The sequence below is a fragment of the Polypterus senegalus genome, chromosome 3 (assembly GCF_016835505.1).
Source record: "Polypterus senegalus isolate Bchr_013 chromosome 3, ASM1683550v1, whole genome shotgun sequence".
NCBI classification, from domain to species: Eukaryota; Metazoa; Chordata; class Cladistia; order Polypteriformes; family Polypteridae; genus Polypterus; species Polypterus senegalus.
In genome coordinates this window covers 110,231,658-110,254,061 of record NC_053156.1, presented here as the reverse complement: position 1 = coordinate 110,254,061, position 22,404 = coordinate 110,231,658, and the positions used below count along the sequence as shown (strand labels likewise).

Sequence of the window (22,404 nt, the reverse complement as noted above, 5' to 3'; positions counted from 1 at the left end):
CCAGATATTCATGGTTTCAGAAATTTCTTTGTGGATTTCAGTGTAGCAAGTCAGGTTTGATAAATGTAAACCATTTTCTGAGTCGTTCTTAGTAGTGCCTTTCCTTTCCAGCCATTGCTGCCATGTTGATATTTTCACTACATCTCAAAATCTTCCTTTCACAGGAATACTTCTTAAAAAATGTACTATATTTACAAATACTTTTCTTGATTCTTCATGGAGCATTGCTTCTTCGTACTGTAGTAAATGGCTAGATTAGCGATTCTAGCTTTTTACACAATTTACCTGCAGCAACTCCAAATCTGAGGCCATGGTCCTCAGTATTAAAAAGGTGAACTATTCTCTCCAAGTGGGAGGAGAGTGAGAGGAAAATGAATGGTGAGTTTGACAGACAAATTGGGGTGGCGAGGGCAGTTATGCGGTCACTATACCGCTGTTTAGTCATGAAAAAGGAGCTGAGTCAAAAGGCAAAGCCCTTGATTTACCAGTCAATCTACGTTACTACCCTCACCTATGGTCATGAGCCCTTGGGTAATGAACGAAAGAATGAGATCACAGGAGCAAGCATCTGAAATGAGCTTTTTTCTTGCAAACTGGCTGGGCTCTCCCTTGAGATAGGATGAGGAGCACATACATCCACGAGAGACTCAGAGTTGAGCTGCTGACTCTATCGAGAGAAGCCAACTGAGGTGGTTGGTGCATTTGATACTGATGCCTCCCATACAGTTCCCTGTGAAGATTTTAAAGGCTTGACCAGTTTGGAGAACAGATGTTTTTGGGAATGTTTTGGGATCCCACAGTATATGAGTTTGCAAGTGTGGGTGTGGAAAGGGACGTGGGGGCCTCATTACAAAGATTGTTGTTCCCACAACCCAGTCTCAGATAATGAATGAATGAATGAATGAATGAATGAACTTGCAGCTGTCCTTTGCTTGGCATTACTTTTAAAATTAATCTAAACATCACAACTGACATCATTGACTTTTTTAAAAACGCCTCTATTTTTATTGGAGGACACACAATTGTCCTTTTCTATCTATACTAATAAAAGGCAAAGCCCTCACTGACTGACTGACTCACTCACTCACTGACTCACTGACTCACTCATCACTAATTCTCCAACTTCCTGTGTAGGTAGAAGGCTGAAATTTGGCAGGCTCATTCCTTACAGCTTACTTACAAAAGTTGGGTAGGTTTCATTTTGAAATTCTACATGTAATGGTCATAACTGGAACCTACTTTCAGTAAACAGTAAAACTATTTCAGTATATTCAATATATATAAATCAGCGCTTCCCAATTCATTTTACCCTTGCACCCCCTTGGTTTGAGAAGAAGTATGAAAAAATATGAGGTTAACGCAGAAAAAAAGATCACCAATTGAAGCTTTATGAATAATGGATACTTTATTCGCCATCAATAATTATTTTGGTAAAGCCATACTCAGTGTGATCCTCCTTCCATGTTCAATTTTTTTTGCGACTGGCCATGATTACATTAACGGTAAAAAAGTAAGAGTGAAGCGAGGGTGACATATCCAGTCAGGCAGGCGACAGCTCAATAGCTCGAATTTGGATATAAGTAGGTTCTATTTAGTCGACAGAAATATCTTTGGTAGGAATGTAAGTTGAATTTACTCTTTAAATTTAAATCGAGGACCCCCAACCAAGAGGGCTTACGAAACAAAACGCGACAGACAGGCATATGCTACTTGTATTAAATGTGCACAATAATTACAACAGTGTTGAAGCAATGATGAAGCGAAAGGGAGATGCTAAACATGGGTGGCCGCGTTGTGCCTGCCCATAAATCCCAACCAATGTATATATCAGAACGGATGTATCTGAACCGATGTATATATCTAAACCAATCTATTTTAACCAATATATATATTTAAACCAATGTATATCAACCAATATATATATCTCAACCAATGTATATATTTGAACGGATGTATTCAAACCAATGTATATATTCAAACCAATGTATCCGAATCAATATATATATATCTGAACCAATATATATATTTACGAACCAATCTTTTTTTCCTTAACGGCCCCTCATAATATATATATATGTGTATATATATATATATATGTAGATATATATATATATGTAGATATATATACTGTATATATGTAGATATATATATGTAGATATATATGTAGATATGTATAGATATGTACAGTAGATGTGTATATGTATATATCTATAGATATGTAGATGTGTATATATGTCTATGTATAAATGTTTATATATATGTGTGTGTGTGTGTGTATATATATGTGTATATATATATTTGTATATATATATATATATATATATGTATATATATATATATATATATATATATATATATATATATGACAGCAACACTCATATCAATGACAAAACAATTACATTAACAATCATGTTACGTTAATTTTAAAATTTTTTCTTCTCTTTTTCATAACTTCTTTAACACACTACTTCTCCGCTGTGAAGCGCGGGTATTCTGCTAGTTTTAAATAAAAATAAATTGCACACTTAGATTCAGTCAGTGTAATGATTATGGGTTTTTCACACAAGGATAAAGTCTTTACTTTATCTTAAAGTCTTAAAGTCAAAATATTTATAGTGCTCTTTGCACTATTGAATCTTTTAAGACATTGAGGATTTTTTTTCAGCTTTGACTTGTTTTTTCACTTTTGCTTATCTCTCAAACAACTCCTGGTCCATTGCTCAAGCGTTTGCCCATTTTTGGCCTGCCATTTTCCTTCAGTAGCAGAACAGTCAGAATGAATGATAAACTTTGGAAAGTGCATAATGTGATGCATTTGCTCTTATGAAGTTGGGGTGCAATCTCATATTTGATGAGACTATAAGAAAACCAAAAAATGAGAAGAAAGCCTAATCCTAGATTTATTAAATTATTTTATGGTTTAAACAATTTTTTTCTCCACATTCTGAGGTAATTTTTTCTGAGTCATGAACAAGAATTTATTATTATTTTTAATTCTTCATTTATTTTGGGTTATTTTAAATTTTACTTTTCTTTATATTGCATTTTCCATTTTGTTTTCTTAGTTTGCCACTGTTTTGTGGTTCTGTAATCAGAAATGATAAATGTTAGGGGCATATCCCCAGAGGTCACGACCTGTGACACCACAGATGCAATGCTTTATAAACAGGAAGCACAATAGTCACTTCACTTTGTCCGATTTTGTAGATGAAAGTTCAAAAAGTCTCTTGCTCTATGATTCTTACTTCTCCTGGTTCCTGAATGTACTACTTGCGCCTTCTTGAATATGATTCTAGTTTAGTGACTCGTTTTGACGTTTTAGTTCATTAATCTCATGCTTTCCTCTCTGGCCAAATTCTGATTTACAATTTCACCTTTTATCAAAATTCTTTCATTCCTCTTTCAAGGAAGGCATCACCAGGGGCCTCATGCATAACACCGTGTGTAGAATTCACACTATAACATGACGTAAGCACAAAAGCCGAAATGTGCTTATGCACAGAAAAATCCAGATGCAGGACTCTGTGCATACTCCAACTTCCATGTTCTTCCGCTACATGAATCCCGGTCAGTGTGAAAAGTAACGCACATGCACGTGCTTGCTGTCCTGCCCCAATTCCTGCCAGAATAACGCCTCTTTGAATATGCAAATCAATATAAATAGCCCTTAAGCTCAGTGTTCTGGGAAAAGGACGGGGGAAAATATAAGAATTTCAGCGAATACCAAGTACTGTAGAGGCAAAGGAAAAACATACTACAGTGGAACTTCAGTTCACAATCATCGCGGAACACGTAACAATCGGTTTACGACCAAAAAGTTCGCCAAACTTTTGCATCTGTTCATGACCACAGACTTGGTATATGAACAAGCCAGTTTCCCTTCCGGTTTCTGCACAACGATGATTTCCGCACGTGTTCAGTCTCTCCCTGTGCATTCCCTGTGCAGCGAGCAAGAGAGAGAGAGCGCGAGAGAGAGACAGACACACACACACACACGCGCAAGCGAGAGAGACACACACACGCACACACGCAAGAGAGACACACACACAAGCGAGAGAGACACACACAGGAGAGAGACAGCTGGACGCATAAGGAAGGCAGTTAAAGAATGCACCAGACTTGTTTTCAAAGAGACAGATCCGAGCATTGTTTTAACCTTTTTGTATTTAATGAAGACTTTTTTCTATTGGATTTTAACCTCCACTTCACTTATGTTTACAGTGGTCGGTTCATAGCGTGCATTGTTGAAATGTTACTTTTCTTGGTGGTTTATTAAATCCAATTAAATTGAATTTTTCCCTGTGCTTACAACTCATTAAAAAAAGTGTTTTTATCGAGCGGTTCGTAGCGCTATAGGGAGAACTCTTGCAGTGTTAGTTTTCTCTGTTGTTCAAGGTTTTCTCAGTGTTATTAAATGTTTTTACATTTAGTTTAATATTATGCTGTGCATTCTATGGTATAATTAACTATATTTGTGCTTAAAAATTAAAAAAAAAAATATTTACATACAGTTCATACGGTCTGGAATGAATTAATTGTATTTACATACAATCCTATGGGGGAAATTGCTTTGGTTCACGACCAAATCGGTTTACGACCAGAGTTTTGGAACGAATTATGGTCATGAACCAAGGTTCCACTGTATTTGTTGATTTAAACAGTGGTATAATCAACAAAAGGAAGTTGATCGAGTGACATAGCGTGTTGGAGAAACTTGAAAGCTCAAGTTCACAGTGCCCGAAATAAAAAGAAGTCACATATCAAAGTTGCCGTGAAAAGGCGAGTTGTAGCCCACCGTCTGAGTGTCATATGAAAGCTTATTAGGGTACAGACAAAAAAAAAATAGGCACACAGTGGGAAAAAAGCACGAAATGTCAACTTTAATCTCGAAATTTCCACTTTAATCACATAGTTTTTTTTGTCATTAAAGTAGAACATCATAAACTTCATCTTAAAATCATTTACTTTCCTAGTTTCTCAAATCCCATCGTAACTAAAGTAGCATGTTAAATGCTTTGTTTTGTATTTGATCTTCAATGTGCTCTATGTGTGTGAATCACTATGTGCTTCTGTTCTTTCTCTTTCTCTGACAGGACACAGAATCCATTACATTCGGGATATTACAGCTCTCTGAATAATTAAAATACTGATATGTATACGTGATATCATTTTCATGATGATCGGAATGAAAGCATGTTATGAAACATGGGAGCACGGTGAAGCAGTGATTGTTCATGTCTCACACAAGATGCTGTTGCGCCATGCGCGACCTTCGATGAAATAATTTATTGTAGCAGTACTGTCTCTTTCAAACGTAGTAACCCCCAATTCCTGTCCTTACTTTTCTTTCCCCAAATACCCAATCGCCACACAATCAGCTCTGTAATAGACGTTAAGCCGTCTGCAAGCTTACAACGACAATTCTTCAGAACTTTTAAGGAACATTGAAATATCTTCATAGTACGTGTTTAATTATTCTATCCATCTAGCCTTCCAGTGTCACGCCAGCCTAAGCAAATATACAGCGCGAGGCAGGAACAATACATGAACTTGCTAGCACTGCGGCACTGTGTCCTCACATGTTTAATTATTAACAACACAGATTATTTAAATGAAGTTAAAGTTTTATCTGTATAATATAATCAACATAATTTGCTGCATTTCATCTTAAAAATGATATCGTCATCATATGTAAATACGCGCTTTATAAAATGGCACAGGTTATGTAATATTATAACTGTAGTGCAAGTTTACAGTGAGGTAATTGTACTTATAAGTACAAACAGTTCTACAAGGAGCAATTGATTGAGTGCGTTTATAGTTCTTGGGATGAAACTATTTCTGAACCGCGAGGTCATTATAGGAAAGGCTTTGAAACGTTTTGCCGTGGCTGAGGCAACGTGTGCTTGATGCTGTATACCAATAATTCTCTTTCTGATCAGCTGCTGCTGTGATTCACACTCAGATACAGTGATATAAATACTCCGAGTCGTGCAGTGAGAGTAATATGGAAAAAGATGATCCGCTGTGGCAACCCTTAAAGGGAGCAGCTGTAAGAAGAAAAAGAAGAAGAAGATGGTGCAGTGAGAGTAACAATGCTAAAGCAGCTATGGTATTTGGAATAGTTTGGCCATTCCATGGACCATTATATTGTTACAGGTTAATTACAATCAGATGCATTAAACTAATAGCCAATATGCGGTAAATTTCAGTGTATTTATAAAGCTGCGTTAGTAATGTGGATCTGAAAAAGAAAGATAAACCATACAGGAACAGTAGCAGTAGCTTTACGCCAAGTTTAGGTTTTATACATTGCGATTTGAGCATGGAAACGTTCTTTTGCAACATTTCTGTGCGTACGCACCGTTTATACATGAGGCCCCAGGTCATTTATTATTGGCTTACTTATTGTACATATCCCGGCATTGTCTTATATGTAGTCTGCATGATATTTACGAAGCTATACCTGATAACTTTGCAATTTTCCACATAGGCCAATTGGGCAGATTCTGGGTGTTCTGCCTTAGATAGGCAAATGTCAGAGTGGAACGGGGGATGAAACACTGTCAAGAGCAGACTGAAGGCCAAAGCCACAAAGTCAGAAAATCAAGTGTCAAATTCAGTAATGAATAACCAAAATCAAAGTCAAAGTATACTAGCCGAAATTCAAAAACCAGAAGAACAAAAGTGAAAAATGTATCCACAGTCTTGGACAAAGGTTTGTTTGTGGCACTGACCTTTATATTGTTATTGTTATTGTTGTGACACATCCTCCTACCACCATGGAAGTGGTATCACAAAATGGTAGGTTTGGGTAGAAAATAAAATAGTGTCACAGTAAATTCAAAACAAAACATCAATAAATTTAAATAAAATTAATATTACACAGTTGTATACAAAATTATTTTCAAAAATAACAATATATAGTTATTCCTTATCAATCAAAGCATTAAAAAAATCAGTAGCATTTGAAATAAAACAAGATCAGAATAATTATTCTGATTCCTAACACTGATGAATCATATTCAGTCCTGGTGTGGGAAATGTATGTAACGTGTTTTTTAGGGTAATGACAGTTTGTGCTCACACTTGGCTTTGACTGAGAGTTTACCCAGTGCTTGAAGTTGAACCAACTTAAGGTGGCACAAAGTGGCAAAAGTTGAGGGGGTATCCCCCAGTAAAAATTTGCGAAGATATACTGGTACTCTCCATTATGCTAACAAAAGGTGCTGGCCCTGAATACCAGTGACTGCTGGCTCACTTCTTTAAGTGCCGAGTTTTCCAGTAAATTCCATAGATAGCCTGTATATGATGTTTATTCATGGGGAAATTCTAAGAGAAAATGTTTTTATTAATATCATGTAAAAATGAGCAGCTTACATTAATTGGCTACTGGATGTGGCAGTGTGCATGCTGGGGGCCCAGTAATAAATTGTGTATTTTTTACGAATGATTCTTGCCTTGTACATAGTATTCTTAGAATTGACTCACCTAACTAGAAACTAAATAGAAGAGCTGATTAACTCATTCAAATGTGAAAGGGCCAAATTTAAAGAAAATGGCTTGAAGTCAGTGCACTGTATACATATTTTGCATGATATATTACTCTTTTTATATATTTGTGAGACTGCATAGTGTAGGTTTGATTGTACATTAGCATCTGCCAATACTACTGTTTTTTTCTTCACTATTTGTTAAAAAAAAATAACCTTTGTAGCAGATGTGTTCATTCCACAACTGTATGGGAAATTAAGTTTAAAACCAAAAATATGATGACAGGTCCTGGAATCAAATTAGAGATCCGGTACTTGACCTAGATTGTTCAGATTATAATGCTAACAAAAATTAACTTTGACTATGGTATCGACTCCAAGAAATAATGTCCAAAAGCCAGTGGAGCAGTTATTGAGAACACAAGAAACCGGATTTGCAATTAGGGTGACAGGCTGTGTACTTTCAACATGCAATATTTATTTACTACAAGGTTCTCTCGGCTGATTTATTACACTTTCAATCTGATAAATTATAAAATTCAAAGTATTTCTTTTCCATTTAGAAGCAATAAATTCAAGATAAAAACGTATAATTACTAAACGAGGTTATAGTTTGTTCCCATATACCAAGCTTTTATTAAAAGTTATTTATTATTTGTCATCTAAAGCAGATAAGTTACTTTTGTTTAATGGGAAAAAGAATGAAGATATGGCAGGTCATACTGAAACACAGCAGGAAGTGTATGTGATTTGTATGAAACAGCATTTAGATTTCTTTCCATTGCATATTCATATAGAACTTACTTACTGTATATATTAGGTCCGAATAGGACACTCTTACATTTCTGTATTATTGCTGCGTTCACCTATATTTTAAATACAATTTTAATCCAACTCAACCAATTCTCAATCCCTGCAGATTCTCCCAGAAAAAACATATCATTAAATATTTGGCATTACACTCATGATGTGTCCTTTAGACACTGGGAGTCTCAAGAGAAGTACATAAATCTGGGAATAGGACAAAACTGGAGTCATTTTTTCAAGGACTTTCCAGCAGCAAAATTTTCTTTTTCTGAACAATTTATGGGTGATTTTGGGAAAGTAATGATTAGATTCTTTACTTGCTATTCTTATGTCATTTTAACCTGAAGACTTTTTTCCCAAAATTAATTATTTCATAAGTATGACATCCCCCAGTCTCATGACTTTAACTTTTTCTTTATGAAGGACAATTTCATCTTACAGTATTCACACAGGGCCTAATTGTGTTTTATCCAGAGCATTCAGAGATTTGTTTATTGTGTTATGTACAAAAGTTTGTATTTCATTATCAGATAAACATTACATAACAGAACTTTAGCAAATCCTTCAAATCTTTATTTAATTCTAAAATGCAGTTTGCTCAAGCCCATCTTGGCCCGTCCATTGAAGGGTCATTCACACACTCTTCTACTGGGCCAATTTAGAGTCACCAATGGACCTAATAATGCATATCTGGCTCATGGCCAGAGAATTGTAGGACAAAGAGAAAATCCCACACAGATATGGACATGACATCCAAACTCTATATACAGTACATAAACAACAGCAAGGTACGTGTACGGGAATGCTTTTATATACACATTGATTTATTCAAAATATAAGATATAGTCAAAAAACTATAACTACAAAGCATAATTTAAACTATCCTATAGAAGAAATGCAGGTTGAAGTGAAGAATTTGTTCATGACTAATGTGAATGAGATGGACTTCCTAAGGCTGTTCAGCAATTATGATTACTGCATAAACAATTTAGATACAGTAAGAAGTTTTTGTGTCAAGCAACACTCACTAAATTTAGATACAATTAGGAGAAAGAACAGTTGTGGTCTCAAGTCTTCTCAGCAGCCATACAGCAGCAAATGCATTTTGGAAAGATACACATTTTAAATTTCTTAATTTGGTTAGTATTTTGTGTTCCATTTTATTAACATTTAAAATAATTGTCTTGCAGAGGGTTTAAAATTGATGAGTCTCAGCTAAAAGCACCTGTGTCACTCCATGTGTGACGTTTGTATGCTTTCTTTGTGTCTGGGGGTTCACTCTGAGTTTTTTGATTTTTAGCCCAAATATGCTCAGTTTAGGTTAATTACTGACTGTAAATTAACTGAGAATGAGTAAACCTGGCTGTGTGTACCCTACAATGGACTGACATCCTAACCAGTTCTGATAACTGGTGAAAGTTGTTTTTTTGCTTTGTATGTTTTTCATACTTCATTTGTAAACCTGCTAGAAACAATGGCAGATGGGACATTAGAACATTGTAGCTCATTATTTTTTTTTTAATTTGGGCAATTCTTTTCACTTTTAGACTATGTTTGATTAATAGCGATTCTTAAGAAATCTTGAGTCACCTGATTTGGTTGATGACATTGTATTTCTGCATTGCCAAATGGATTGAATGTATTCATCAATCCATACCCACAACCACTAAATCAGATTCAAGATTGTTGGAGGTCAGAGATTATCCTGGCAGTGTGGCACAGAAAATAACCCAGGAATGAATGCCATTCTACCAAAGGGCCCACTCATGAACGCAGGGTCAATGTGGAAACATCAATCATCTTGGAGGAATCAGAAAAACGGACTTCCTCAAAGCTCAGTGGTAGCTCCCATTCTGTTCAATATCTATACCAACGACCAGCCAGTGATCACAAGTGTCCTCTCAGAGTATTACATTAAATGGTTCCTTAATGCCAACCCAGGGAAGACACAGGTCTGTACCTTCCATCTTAACAACAGACATCCATCCATCCATCCTCCAACCCGCTGAATCCAAACACAGGGTCACGGGGGTCTGCTGGAGCCAATCCCAGCCAACACAGGGCACAAGGTAGGAACCAATCCCAGGCAGGGTGCCAACCCACCGCAGGACACACACAAACACACCCACGGCCAATTTAGAATCACCAATCCACCTAAACTGAATGTCTTTGGACTGTGGGAGGAAACCGGAGCGCCCGGAGGAAACCCACGCAGACGCGGGGAGAACATGCAAACTCCACGCAGGGAGGACCCAGGAAGCAAACCCGGGTCTCCTAACTGCGAGGCAGCAGCGCTACCACTGTGCCACTGTGCCGCCCTAACAACAGACAATCAAACACAACTCTAGAGATCAGGTGGAACAACAAAATATTGAAGAACACCGAACATCCTGTTTACTTAGACATCACCCTGGACAGGACACTCTCTTTTAAAGAATATATTGTTTTAAACTCAAAAAGAAAATATCCAGCAGGAATAATCTCCTTAGCAAACTAGCAAACACATCCTGGGGAGCAGACCCTGAGATCAACAGCCATGGCACTCTGTTATTCAACTGCAAAGTATTGCGCACAAGTGTGGGCTAGGTCAACCCATATCAACAAGGTTGACCCTGAGCTAAATAGTGCTCATCACCGGCACATTGTGAACAATGTGCCTTCCAGCCTTATACAGGCTGGCCGGGATCGTACCTCCCCATATGCGATGAGAAACCAGTTCAAGAGTACAAAGGTTCAAGCAAGTGATGGATTCCAGACACCCATTCCACTACCACCAGGACGTAAATCACTGACTACCTTCTCGTCAGAGCTTTGCCACAGTTTGACCCCTCAATCCAAAGCAGTCCACAGCACATAGGCTCGATAGGCAGTGAGAGACTGACTGTAGCCCTCCCAGTGAAGCTTTACCTACGCCTAAAGCACATCTACCTAATAGAACATTCCTCTCTAGGAAAGACTGGGTCAAGCTTAACCGTCAAAGTTGGGGAAAACAAGGGACAACCTCCTTAGATGGGTCCTCACAACAATTGCTGAATGTCCTTGTGGTGAGCCCACCCAAACAATAGACCGCATTCTCCATGAATGTTCCCAAGGCTCTATATGCACCGATGAAGATCTTAAGGATGATAATGACACTTCTCTTACCTGGATATGGCAGTGGCGTGATAAGATATGATGATGATGATCAATCATCTTAACCTGCCCAGCTTTAGGAATGTGATAGATGAAGGAAAACCCACACAGACATGAGAAGAACTTACAAACTCCACACAGACATCAATTGTGTGTGTTATTCAAACCCAGATGGCTGACTCCTTGAGACAGCAGTGCTAACCACTCTTGATGAGAGTAAATGTAAATTGTACCTTTGTCATTAGCAGATACATTTAAATTTCAAATGGGAGGCTTGAAACTGGATGTCATGTGCTTATACTGCAGTAGAAGACTTTTTCTTATGTAGCCTTTTGGCAGTGTGACATTTTTATTATATGTTTAGCAGAATTTGAAATGGAAGTTAGTGGAAACGAGACTGACGGTGTGTGCGGAGAGGCTACCGCAAAGAGGCAACTTTATGTGTCTTTCATTCACAACAAATATTAATGAATTTGACAAAATCACTGCAATGTCTAACATTTACAGAAGGAAGAAAGTTAAATTTGCATGTAGTGGATGAAAGGGTGTATTTCTTGTTATACTTCTGAGTTCAGAATAGTCCAAACACAAGATGCAAATGCTGCAGCACTCTTAATAGGAAAAGATACAGTTAAAGAAAAATAAAGATATCCTATGAAACTATCCTAAAATTACTTTGTTACAACAGCTTTCTGAAAGACTAAGTCAAAGTACTTATTAAATCAAACGGGTGTGTAATTGGCCTTTGTGATGCACTGCTCTGCCATCCAGGTTCAGTTGCTGGTAAGTCTTTAGTCACATTTGGAAAACCATTAAGGTATGCTTATTTGGAGAACTAATAATATAAGAAACATCGCAATATAAGAAATATGACTAACAATAGAAGAACCTTCAGTCCATCAAGCCCATTTGTTTAGCTAATCACTAAGCTGTCCCTCATCCAGATTCTTCTTAAAAGTTGTCAAGGCTTCTGCTTCAGCTTCATGTCTCAGTAGTTATTTTTTTATTTTTCTCCCTTATTATACAGTACATAACATAATTATTGCTTACAATATAGTATATTGTCATTAGATTGTATTCTGATTTTTTTCTTCAGGCTTTGAGGCAGGAAATTGTGAAAGAATGATTTTAAAGAAATGGCTCATTACATTTTTTTTTTGTGTTGTAAAAGAAAAAAACAGACTATCACACTTAGTACTAATCAAAGTCGTGAAGTAACAGAGCTGTTGGTCAGTGGTCTTTCATCTTCTTCCAGGTTAGCGACTTAAAAGACTGTGATACTATGTCACTACTGGGTGCAACCACACATCATTTCTGAGTACATTTTAAATCCATCTGCTTAAACTCAGAAGAATGATCGCATCCATCACAGTTTAAGACTGTGGCTTTATGAGAGGACAGGCCCACCATCTACTGCAGTCTGTCTTTCAAATCATTAAGCACTTTATCACTTACTTCCAGACATTTTTTTTACCATTGGAGGAAATAATATTAATAGCAGTTTAGCAGCCGAACATGTAAGATTTGACAATTGTAACCTAGTCTCATGTTCCTCCCATCAGAACTTCAGTATTTTGTTAATTTCCTTTCTTATATAGTTTGACTTAAATACAACTGAAGAGATGATAGCTGAATGTTTTGAATACTTTTATAACAGACACACCTCAAGCTTATCCAGAAAACTGTAAAAAATAATTTTTGTTCTATTAGTAAACTTTCATTATTTTTCAGTTTTATAAAAACTCATTAACATGCATAGGTTCTTAAATAGCACTGCATAACTGTGATTGATTCAATTATTAAACTCAATCAGTACATTATATGTGAAATTCAACATATGTGAGTATTGCCACAAGTGATATCAAACTTTTATTGTATTATTTTTTCAGCTCAAAAATTGGTGCCTAAGTTTTTTTCTATGCATCTGATATTATGTGTTCTGTGTTTGATTTCTTAGGCTTTATGGATTTAGTTCTCCATGACCAGGTGCAGCTACTAGAATGTTGCTGGCTAGAGATCTTAATGATTGGCCTCATCTGGCGTTCAGTGAACCATCCTGGGAAACTGTTCTTTGCTCCAGATTTGATGCTTGACAGGTCGGTGTTAATTTTTCACATTGACATTTGAACATTTTTCAATGTATAATAATGCTTTAAAATGTATTATATAGACCTTTATAATCCAAAATAACACTACAGAGGACATGCATGTTAAAAATGGTGATTTTATAGTGCATGGCAGAAGTACAAAAAAAGGGAGCAACATTAAAGTAAACAAATAACAAAAAATGAAGCCTTTAACTTTTTTTGCTTTTAGCTTTTGCACTAATTTTATAAGTCATTTTGAATTTATGGTTGGGTTTTTTTTGTTTGCTGACTTTTTACTTTTGTGATGTGGTCTTCATGAGGCCGCAATTTTAGTGAGGTCATATTTCATTTTAGAAGCTATCTTTGTTGGGGCTTCATTGACTTTTTTGGTCAAGTGACCCCGACCTTGTGATGTGTGACATCATCACTGCCAGCATAGCTTCTGGTTATTATAGTTTTGGGATTTCAAAATAAATATTATCTCTATGTTGCCCAATTTACTTTGGTTAGTGATTTATTATTGGTTTGGTTGTTGAATCCTGCGGAGGTTTTCGACTTTAATTCTTTATTAGTTTGGTGATCTTGTGAGTGTCACTGGGTTGGAGATCAACCTGTCCTTGACTTGTTTCTTGGTCTGTTTAGAGTTTTTTCCCTCCTTAGCATTAGACCCAAGCATTATTTGGGCTGTGAAAACTGCATTAAAAGCACTAGTCCCAATTGTCACTCAGGCAACTGTACAGATGCGTAAGCACTAAAACAGAGAATCACTCGGGCTGTAAAAGTGCTGTCAGTGCTGCTGTTCTTTGGAGAAATTACATCTGAGTGTAGGTTTTCACTAATTATGAAATATCTGCACTTTGCCAACAATGAAGACTTTGATGAGAATACCTATTCAGCACCCAAACTAAAGTAAATTTAGAAGATATACTGTACCAGGCCATTGTTGCAAAATTTCGGAGCATTTACATTCTGGACCGTGATGTCGACAACAATGAAAGTTTCATGGCTTATAAGGACGGGCTGTCATGGATGCAGTACTTTGCATCAAAAAAAGCAAGATTTGGCATAACGTTTTACTAACTTTGTGAATCTAAAATGGGATACATCTGGAATTCGGTTCCGTACACTGGGAAATGGACAATGTTTGATCCAAAATACAATCTTCTTTTTCTTGTTCTTCTTTCGGCTGCTCCCATTAGTGGTTGCCACAGCAGATCATCTTGTTCCATATCTTCCTGTCCTCTACATCTTGCTCTGTCACACCCACCACCTGCATGTCCTCTCTCAGCACCACAATAAATTAGTACGGCATTGCTACATCATCAGTGCTGACTTTGATAGATGTTCTACAGGATCAAGGTTACTTCACCACAGCTATTTGACATCTTGCTGCAAAGAAAGACTGATGCATATGGAACAGTGCGTCCCAACCGTCGTGGCATGCCTGAAAACTTTGGCAGAGCTAAATTACAGTAAGGTTTACTAGTAGCTTGGCAAAAAGGTAAAGTGCTTGCACTGAAATGGAAAGACAAGAAACATGCTTGTCTTCTTAGGTCCGTACATAATGCAGCTACAGTCACTGTGGAGGCAAAACGCAACAAGCAGGTTACAAAACCTTGTGCTGTGGTTGACTACAATAGCACGATGGGTGGTGTACATAGTGCAGTTAAAGAATTGACTTTCTAGCCCATTATGCGGAGGCAACAAAAGAAATACTACAAAAAGATATCTTGTCATGTGGTGGAACAGTGCCTTTGGAATGCATTCACTTTATACACACAAAAAGCTGGCAAAACTGTATTTGATGCTAACTGTACATGGCATCTTGTAGAACAAATCATTGCCGCACATCCACCATTCACACTACCACTAAAGAGACGCAGTTGATGCAGCACATTGCGGATCAATCCAGAGCATCTTATTGGTTGACATTTTATTGATTATATACCTCCAACAGAAAAAAAAACAAAAAACATAATCCAACCTGTACCTGTGCAGTGTGCTGTTCAAAAACTGAAATCTGGAAAGAAAATCTGAAACTAAACACGCTATTATAGTCATGACTGTGATGCTGGATTGTGTCTTTCACCGTTCTTTAAGATTTACCACACAAAAGACTCATTTTGAGATTATACACTGCTCTGGCATCATTAGAAGTATTTTTATTACTGTTATTATTTTTGTAATTATTGTTCATTTCATATTATTATTTTTATTCATTATTATTTGCATCATTATTATACTTTTGACATTTAATAAAAATGCAACACTTTTACATTTTTTTTGGAATAAAATCCATTCCTAAGGAGGTAAATCTCCTGATTACATTATGAAGAATAATCTTGTGTGTGTTCCATAAATCTACCAGGTGGGGTGGTTCATGGTCTCCTTTCACTATCCCATGTCTTTCTCTGTGTTTCTATTTTGCTGGATTGGCCTTTCTTCTTCTAACCAGATTAGCCAGAATTCATTAACCAACATTAGACTCAAAGAGCTTTTCACTATGATAAATCAATATCACCTCCTAGTGTCACCTTTAGCTAATCCCATATAATTACTTTTAAGATTAGAGGTGCATCTGCAACATTTTGGAGCCATCAGGATGCAGTGTCCTTTTGCAGCTTCAGCGATCAGTGTATCCCTTGAGCCCTCCTTAGCCATCAAGGACCAAGTCTCTGTGACAGCTGTATTTTCTACTCAGTTATTGTGTCAATTAAATGAGCTGGAGGTTAAAAACCAGATTTCTCCCTTTTAACCTTTAGACAATTGGCAGGGTTTATACTAGCCATGTGCACCCAACTACGTTGCACGTGTTAAAGTTGTCTGTGAAGGGCTCCCTGTTTAAACGCGGCTGCCAGTCATGAACTAAGCCCTTCATCACACAGCATTATGATTTTTATAAGGGAAACAAAATTACAAAAGAAAACCCTTGGACATTGATTCGATAGGAACGGCCTACTTGGAATCACTGTCCGAATAGTAATTATGTGGTGGTGTAGAAGCATTTCTGCTTCTGTCCGTTCACAGTCCATCTCGTTTTCACGACACTATCGTTTCCTCACACGATGTCTTCTCAACCTTTCTCCAATCTCGCAGGTTGCTTTGTGGCAATCCAAAGAGTAAGGCAATATACACGGAGCAATGGTTATAAAAGGGGGACACATAGGTATCCAGGCTCTTTAAAGCATAAATAGGGATCACATCACTGACATGTGAGCAAGCCACGGTACAACTGTGAGACGCGCACCACTCGCCGGCTACAATGTAACAATAATCATTTCCGGAACGTGCTGTTACGTTGTCATTCATTTTACCCACTGTCTTTCTTTCATTCATATGTTACGTAGGCTCGTACCTTCTATTTTCGTCAATCTCATACTCTAACCAGGCCTCTGGAGCTAACCAGCGTAACACTGTCCACCACCCCTTTCGTTATTCCGGCACATTGTTGACATCCATGAGTAACAGCAACGTACTAAACTGGAAGGTGGTCTACGCATGCGTGGAATTCGCGGACAAACAAAGATCAAGATCTAAATGAAGATCTCTTTAGTTAATTTAAAGCACAACAATTTGTTTAGTTTGAATGTCTGTGTTTTGAGGTGTAACTGGAGTACTACAGTCTTCAGTAGTATAAGCCTGGAGGAGATTCTTAATGCAATTAATTCTTAATGCCTATGTTTTAGCTGTCTCTCTACTGCCATCTAGTGCTTCTTCTTCTAATTCATTCGCGGAAAAACAAAGATCAAGATCCAAATGAAGATTATATATAGAGATTACATATATTGTTTATGTTCCACATTTTGAACATAACTTGATCATGTTTAATGTATTGAATCTTTTGGTATTGTACAATATACAAATTTCAGTCATTTAGGTAGAAGTCAAAATAGTTTTATTTAGTCCTCACCGGAAATTAATACACAAAAAGTGGATTCATCGTCAGCAGAGGTTGGATAACTGGGTTTGAGTTGTTGTCGCCAGTTAAGAGCAAAAGGTTAGTGAAATAAAAATTAAAACACACACACACACACGAGAAATATTCAGATATTCATTTAAAATACTTAATCACTTAGACTAAAGTTCCTCCATTTTGCGTTTTTTCCTTGTATTCTTTTTTAATCTTTTATCCAACTATGCTCACTAACTACTGTCACAAGTCAGTAAATGTACTTTTAAGTTGTCTCGCTTAGTACATGTACATTTACATATTTGGAAAAAAAAAAGTTATGACTTTCATTACGGGTCAACTATTTCCGATATTGTTGTTCATTAGTATTATCATAACATTACTCAACCAGTTAAATACTATTAATACAGACAAATAAATAATGCAACCAAATACAATACAATGCAGTTGCCAAATTTGCTCGTTTGAAAATAAAAAAACAAAAATTAATTTGTGAAAGAAGGTGCCAAGCAGAAATTTTTGCACTTTATATTTTACAAATATTTATTCCATAATATATACAGTTACATAAATATAAATAAGTGTATTTTACAATATAACACTCTATCCAAGGTGCATTTTGTGTTCATTTTAAGTTATATATTGGTCATGGCATTCTGACACAGCCAAATAAGCAGTGTTCTTGTACAACTGCTGTACATTTTGGCTTTTGAACACTAATCGTTTGTATTTTTGTTTGTTTGTATTGTTTTTACCAAATAAAATTTGTTTTGGTATAAGCAAACCTCTTTATTTCTTATTAAACACCGCTGTCGAACACCAGTCCTAGAGGGCCACAGCAGCTGCAGGTTTTCATTCTAACCATCTTCTTCATTAGTGACCAGTTTTTGCTGCTAATTAACTTCTTTTGCTGTAGTTTTAATTAACTTGACTCAGGCCCCTCAGTTGTTACTTATTCCTTAATTAGCAGCCAAACAATAAAGAGACACAAAACGAGCCGCCACATGACCAGCTCGCCTGTGCCCATCACACAATATCTGGAAATAAAGAAAGGTGAAGGTCTCAGTAAGGTTGATCTCTCAGGTCACCAAAGCATTTTGACGACATTCTTAGAAAAAACAGAAAAATCAACAGTTTTGGAAATGTCTGCTGTGGCAGAATGAGAGGAGCAACAAGCCATGGAATTTAATAACAGGTTTAATTAACAGTGGGAAAAGGCTTCTTATTAAGAGACTGGTTGGAGTGAAATTGGTTGGAGAGTGAAATTCCAGTTTAGCTGGTCATCTGTTGGCTCATTTCACATTTCGTTTCTGTTTGGCTGCCATTTAATGAAAAAAGGAATAAATCCAGAATACTGAATCCTTAAAAACAAGGCTATTGAAATGAAAGGAAAAGAAGGTAATTAGCAATGAAAATGGGCCACTGATTAGGAAGACGGTTAGAATAAAAACCTGCAATCACTGCTGCCATCCAGGGCTGGAGTTCGACACCCCTGACTTAGAACATGAACTATAAAATGATACTGGAACAAGTATAATTGACAGCCTAAGAAGGTTATAGCCAAGTAAGTGAGATGCATTTTTTAAAAGGTTTCTGAAATAATTGTTAAATTATTATGCTTTATTGGCATGTTAAACATAATTTAATTAATTCAACAGAGAATGAAAAAGTTTCATTCATTTTATATAAAAATATGTTTTAGGATATTAATTCAGTGTATTAAGCATAATTAAATTATGTTTGATAAAAACAATTTTTATTAGGTGCAACAGATGTATGTATTTTTTTTATTTCAATCTGACATGCCATTTTTTCAGTGTTCTCTCTCCTCTGATCTTTGCCCTTACCTTTCTCCTGCCCTTCTGGGATACCAGTTCCCCTTAACCAGCAGGGCTCTTCTCTAACACTGTAATGAACATATAAATTGCCACTTCTCTCTGCTGGCTTTCCTGGACCTTGTCCCTGCCCTTTGTCACTCTATCCTATGTGGCAGCTCAGAGGTCAACAGGACCACTCCAGTCAATACATTTACTTTTATTCTGAGTGAGTGAATTTCACCTGACTGACACCTTATCTGATAATTTTGTTAGCAAATCTGTGAAGGCTAGCTGCATCATAAAATAAGTAAGTATTGGGCCTGATTTATCATTTCTGGGTTAATATGTCTGTCAAGTGTAGTAAGAGCATTTTCATGAAAATATCAGAAAATTAAGGTGCATTAAATCATAATCAACACTTAACACCTCACCACTACCCAGCTCAGAGAGCTCTGTGTAAATGAGTAGCCCATTAATGTACGGCTAAGTAGTGAAAAGAGAAAAGGATCAGGAGAAAAGTAAATGGGAAAGTAAAACTAAAACTAAAATAAAAGATCAGCAGGTAAGACGCCAAGGTCCCAAACACTAAACAAATCATAGTGAAAGAAACATGCCGAAAAATATGTAATCAAAGAATATACTGTATATAGATATTTAAATCACAAAGGTTTTATGTTGTAGTATCTGCAATTTCAGATAGTGACTGGATAAAAGTGGTGACCTTTTATTTTATTGCTAAAGTAATGTCACATGCCATGAATATGTGGCAGTTTTCTAGACAGTAAAAAAACAAAAGCTTACAAAATGGTGACGCCAGTAGAAAACAAAGAAGGCATCCCACAGGCACAAAATACTTTAAACTATACCTTAAACATTAAATCTAATGTTCAAAACACATTCCTCAATGACCAAAATCCATAGAGGGCAGCAAAAAGCAAAGCAAAACATGATGGGAAAGACATAAAAAACATTATGAAATATCATAAAACAATTTTGAATTAGAACATCAAAAGAAAAGCAGAATAGTATGAAGAGGCCCAGCAGGCCACTTTTAGAATAGCATTAATGAATTCTTCCCCAATTCTTAAGGGAAATTTAGAAGTTTTTAATTTTAAATAATATAAGACATTGCATTAAAATTGAGTTATGGAAAGTGGGTTAGAATTCTTCCTGTTGAACAAGATAAGGTGATGTGCGAGCAAAGCAGTAAAGATGAGCACAGTAGATTTATTGCTGTATAATCTTAACCCATCTGGTATTACTCCAAGTAATGCTATTAAAGGATTAGATTTATTTGCAAATCTATTTTTATATATTTTTTATTATTTTTGGCATAGTTTTTACTTAGTATCCTATACCACATAAATTTGAGATATTTGTATTTTGAACGTTGCATGAAAATGTAAAATGAAAATGCACCATGCTTTACTCAGACTGAAATAGAGTGCATTTTATGTATGTTTCAATTGCAGTCATCTAATTCTGCAACCCTTAAACAAACTTTGACCAACAATAAAACACCGCCAGAGCACTGTGCAAAAAACTCAAAATGTTCTGGATGTAAGGAAGCTGATTTTTAACCTGGAGATGGATATGAGAGAAATTAATGAAAGAGCAAGAAATGGAGGATGAAGTGAAACCATTTAAATAACCACTACAAGCATGAAAAAAATTGAAGGCAAAATTGAGGATAACATTGACAGCCAAATGAATATAATTGAATATACTTGGTCACCAACTCATCCATCCATCCATCCATCCATCCATTTTCTAACCCGCTGAATCCGAATACAGGGTCACGGGGGTCTGCTGGAGCCAATCCCAGCCAACACAGGGCACAAGGCAGGAACCAATCCAGGGCAGGGTGCCAACCCACCGCAGGACGCACACAAACACACCCACACCCACACACCAAGCACACACTAGGGCCAATTTAGAATCGCCAATCCACCTAACCTGCATGTCTTTGGATTGTGGGAGGAAACCGGAGCGCCCGGAGGAAACCCACGCAGACACGGGGAGAACATGCAAACTCCACGCAGGGAGGACCCGGGAAGCGAACCTGGGTCTCCTAACTGCGAGGCTGGTCACCAACTCAATAGTGTGAAACATATTTTTATATCCTACATTGAACGGCTAGAACAAATGGCAAATAGTAGTAATGAAAGGGTTACCACCATTTTAAATGATTATGACAATATTTGGAACACATTAACAGATACAGGAGACAACAGCAAGTAGAAATAAAAAATTTATTTTAGGCAGTCCAGGGATTTTGGATATCCTAGAAAATTCATGTCTAAATTATTCACTTAAATCATCAGAAAACATAATTATGGAGAAATTGGCAGTTAAAAGAGCATATCAATTACCTGGTTAATGTACCTGCAAAAGCTTTCATCATCAAAACCAATACATTTTTGGGAAAAGGAAAAGGTGTTGCTCCACACCAAGGAATTTGCAGAGAAAAATGTAAAGATTCCTGTCTATCAGTTGTGAACATTGAATTAGAATTAGAATTAGAATTAGAATTAGAACAATCTAGACGAGAACAGGCCATTCAGCCCAACAAAGCTCGCCAGTCCTATCCACTTGCTTCCTCCAAGAAAACATCAAGTCGAGTTTTGAAAGTCCCTAACGTCTTACTGTCTACCACACTACTTGGTAACTTATTCCAAGTGTCTATCGTTCTTTGTGTAAAGAAAAACTTCCTAATGTTTGTGCGAAATTTACCCTTACCAAGTTTCCAACTGTGTCCCCGTGTTCTTGATGAGCTCATTTTAAAATACAAGTCTCGATCCACTGTACTAATTCCCTTCATAATTTTAAACACTTCAATCATGTCACCTCTTAATCTTCTTTTGCTTAAACTGTAAAGGCCCAGCTCTTTTAATCTTTCCTCATAATTCAACCCCTGTAGACCTGGAATCAGCCTAGTCGCTCTTCTCTGGACCTTTTCTAGTGCTGCTATGCCCTTTTTGTAGCCTGGAGACCAAAACTGCACACAGTACTCAAGATGAGGCCTCACCAGTGCATTATAAAGGTTGAGCATAACCTCCTTGGACTTGTACTCCACAGATCGTGCTATATAACCTAACATTCTGTTAGCCTTCTTAATGGCTTCTGAACACTGTCTGGAAGTTGATAGCTTGGAGTCC

At 36.8% G+C, this 22,404-nt stretch overlaps 1 protein-coding gene across 3 annotated transcripts in view; it reads left to right on the top strand.

Moving 5' to 3' along the window:
* esr1 (estrogen receptor 1) overlaps positions 1–22,404 on the top strand; it is a 286,150-nt gene that overhangs the window by 185,592 nt on the left and 78,154 nt on the right. For all 3 annotated transcript variants that reach the window (XM_039747800.1, XM_039747799.1, XM_039747798.1), the window contains one exon: positions 13,390–13,528. In XM_039747800.1, the coding sequence (XP_039603734.1) occupies positions 13,390–13,528 (139 nt within the window). The remainder of the gene's footprint in view (positions 1–13,389; positions 13,529–22,404) is intronic.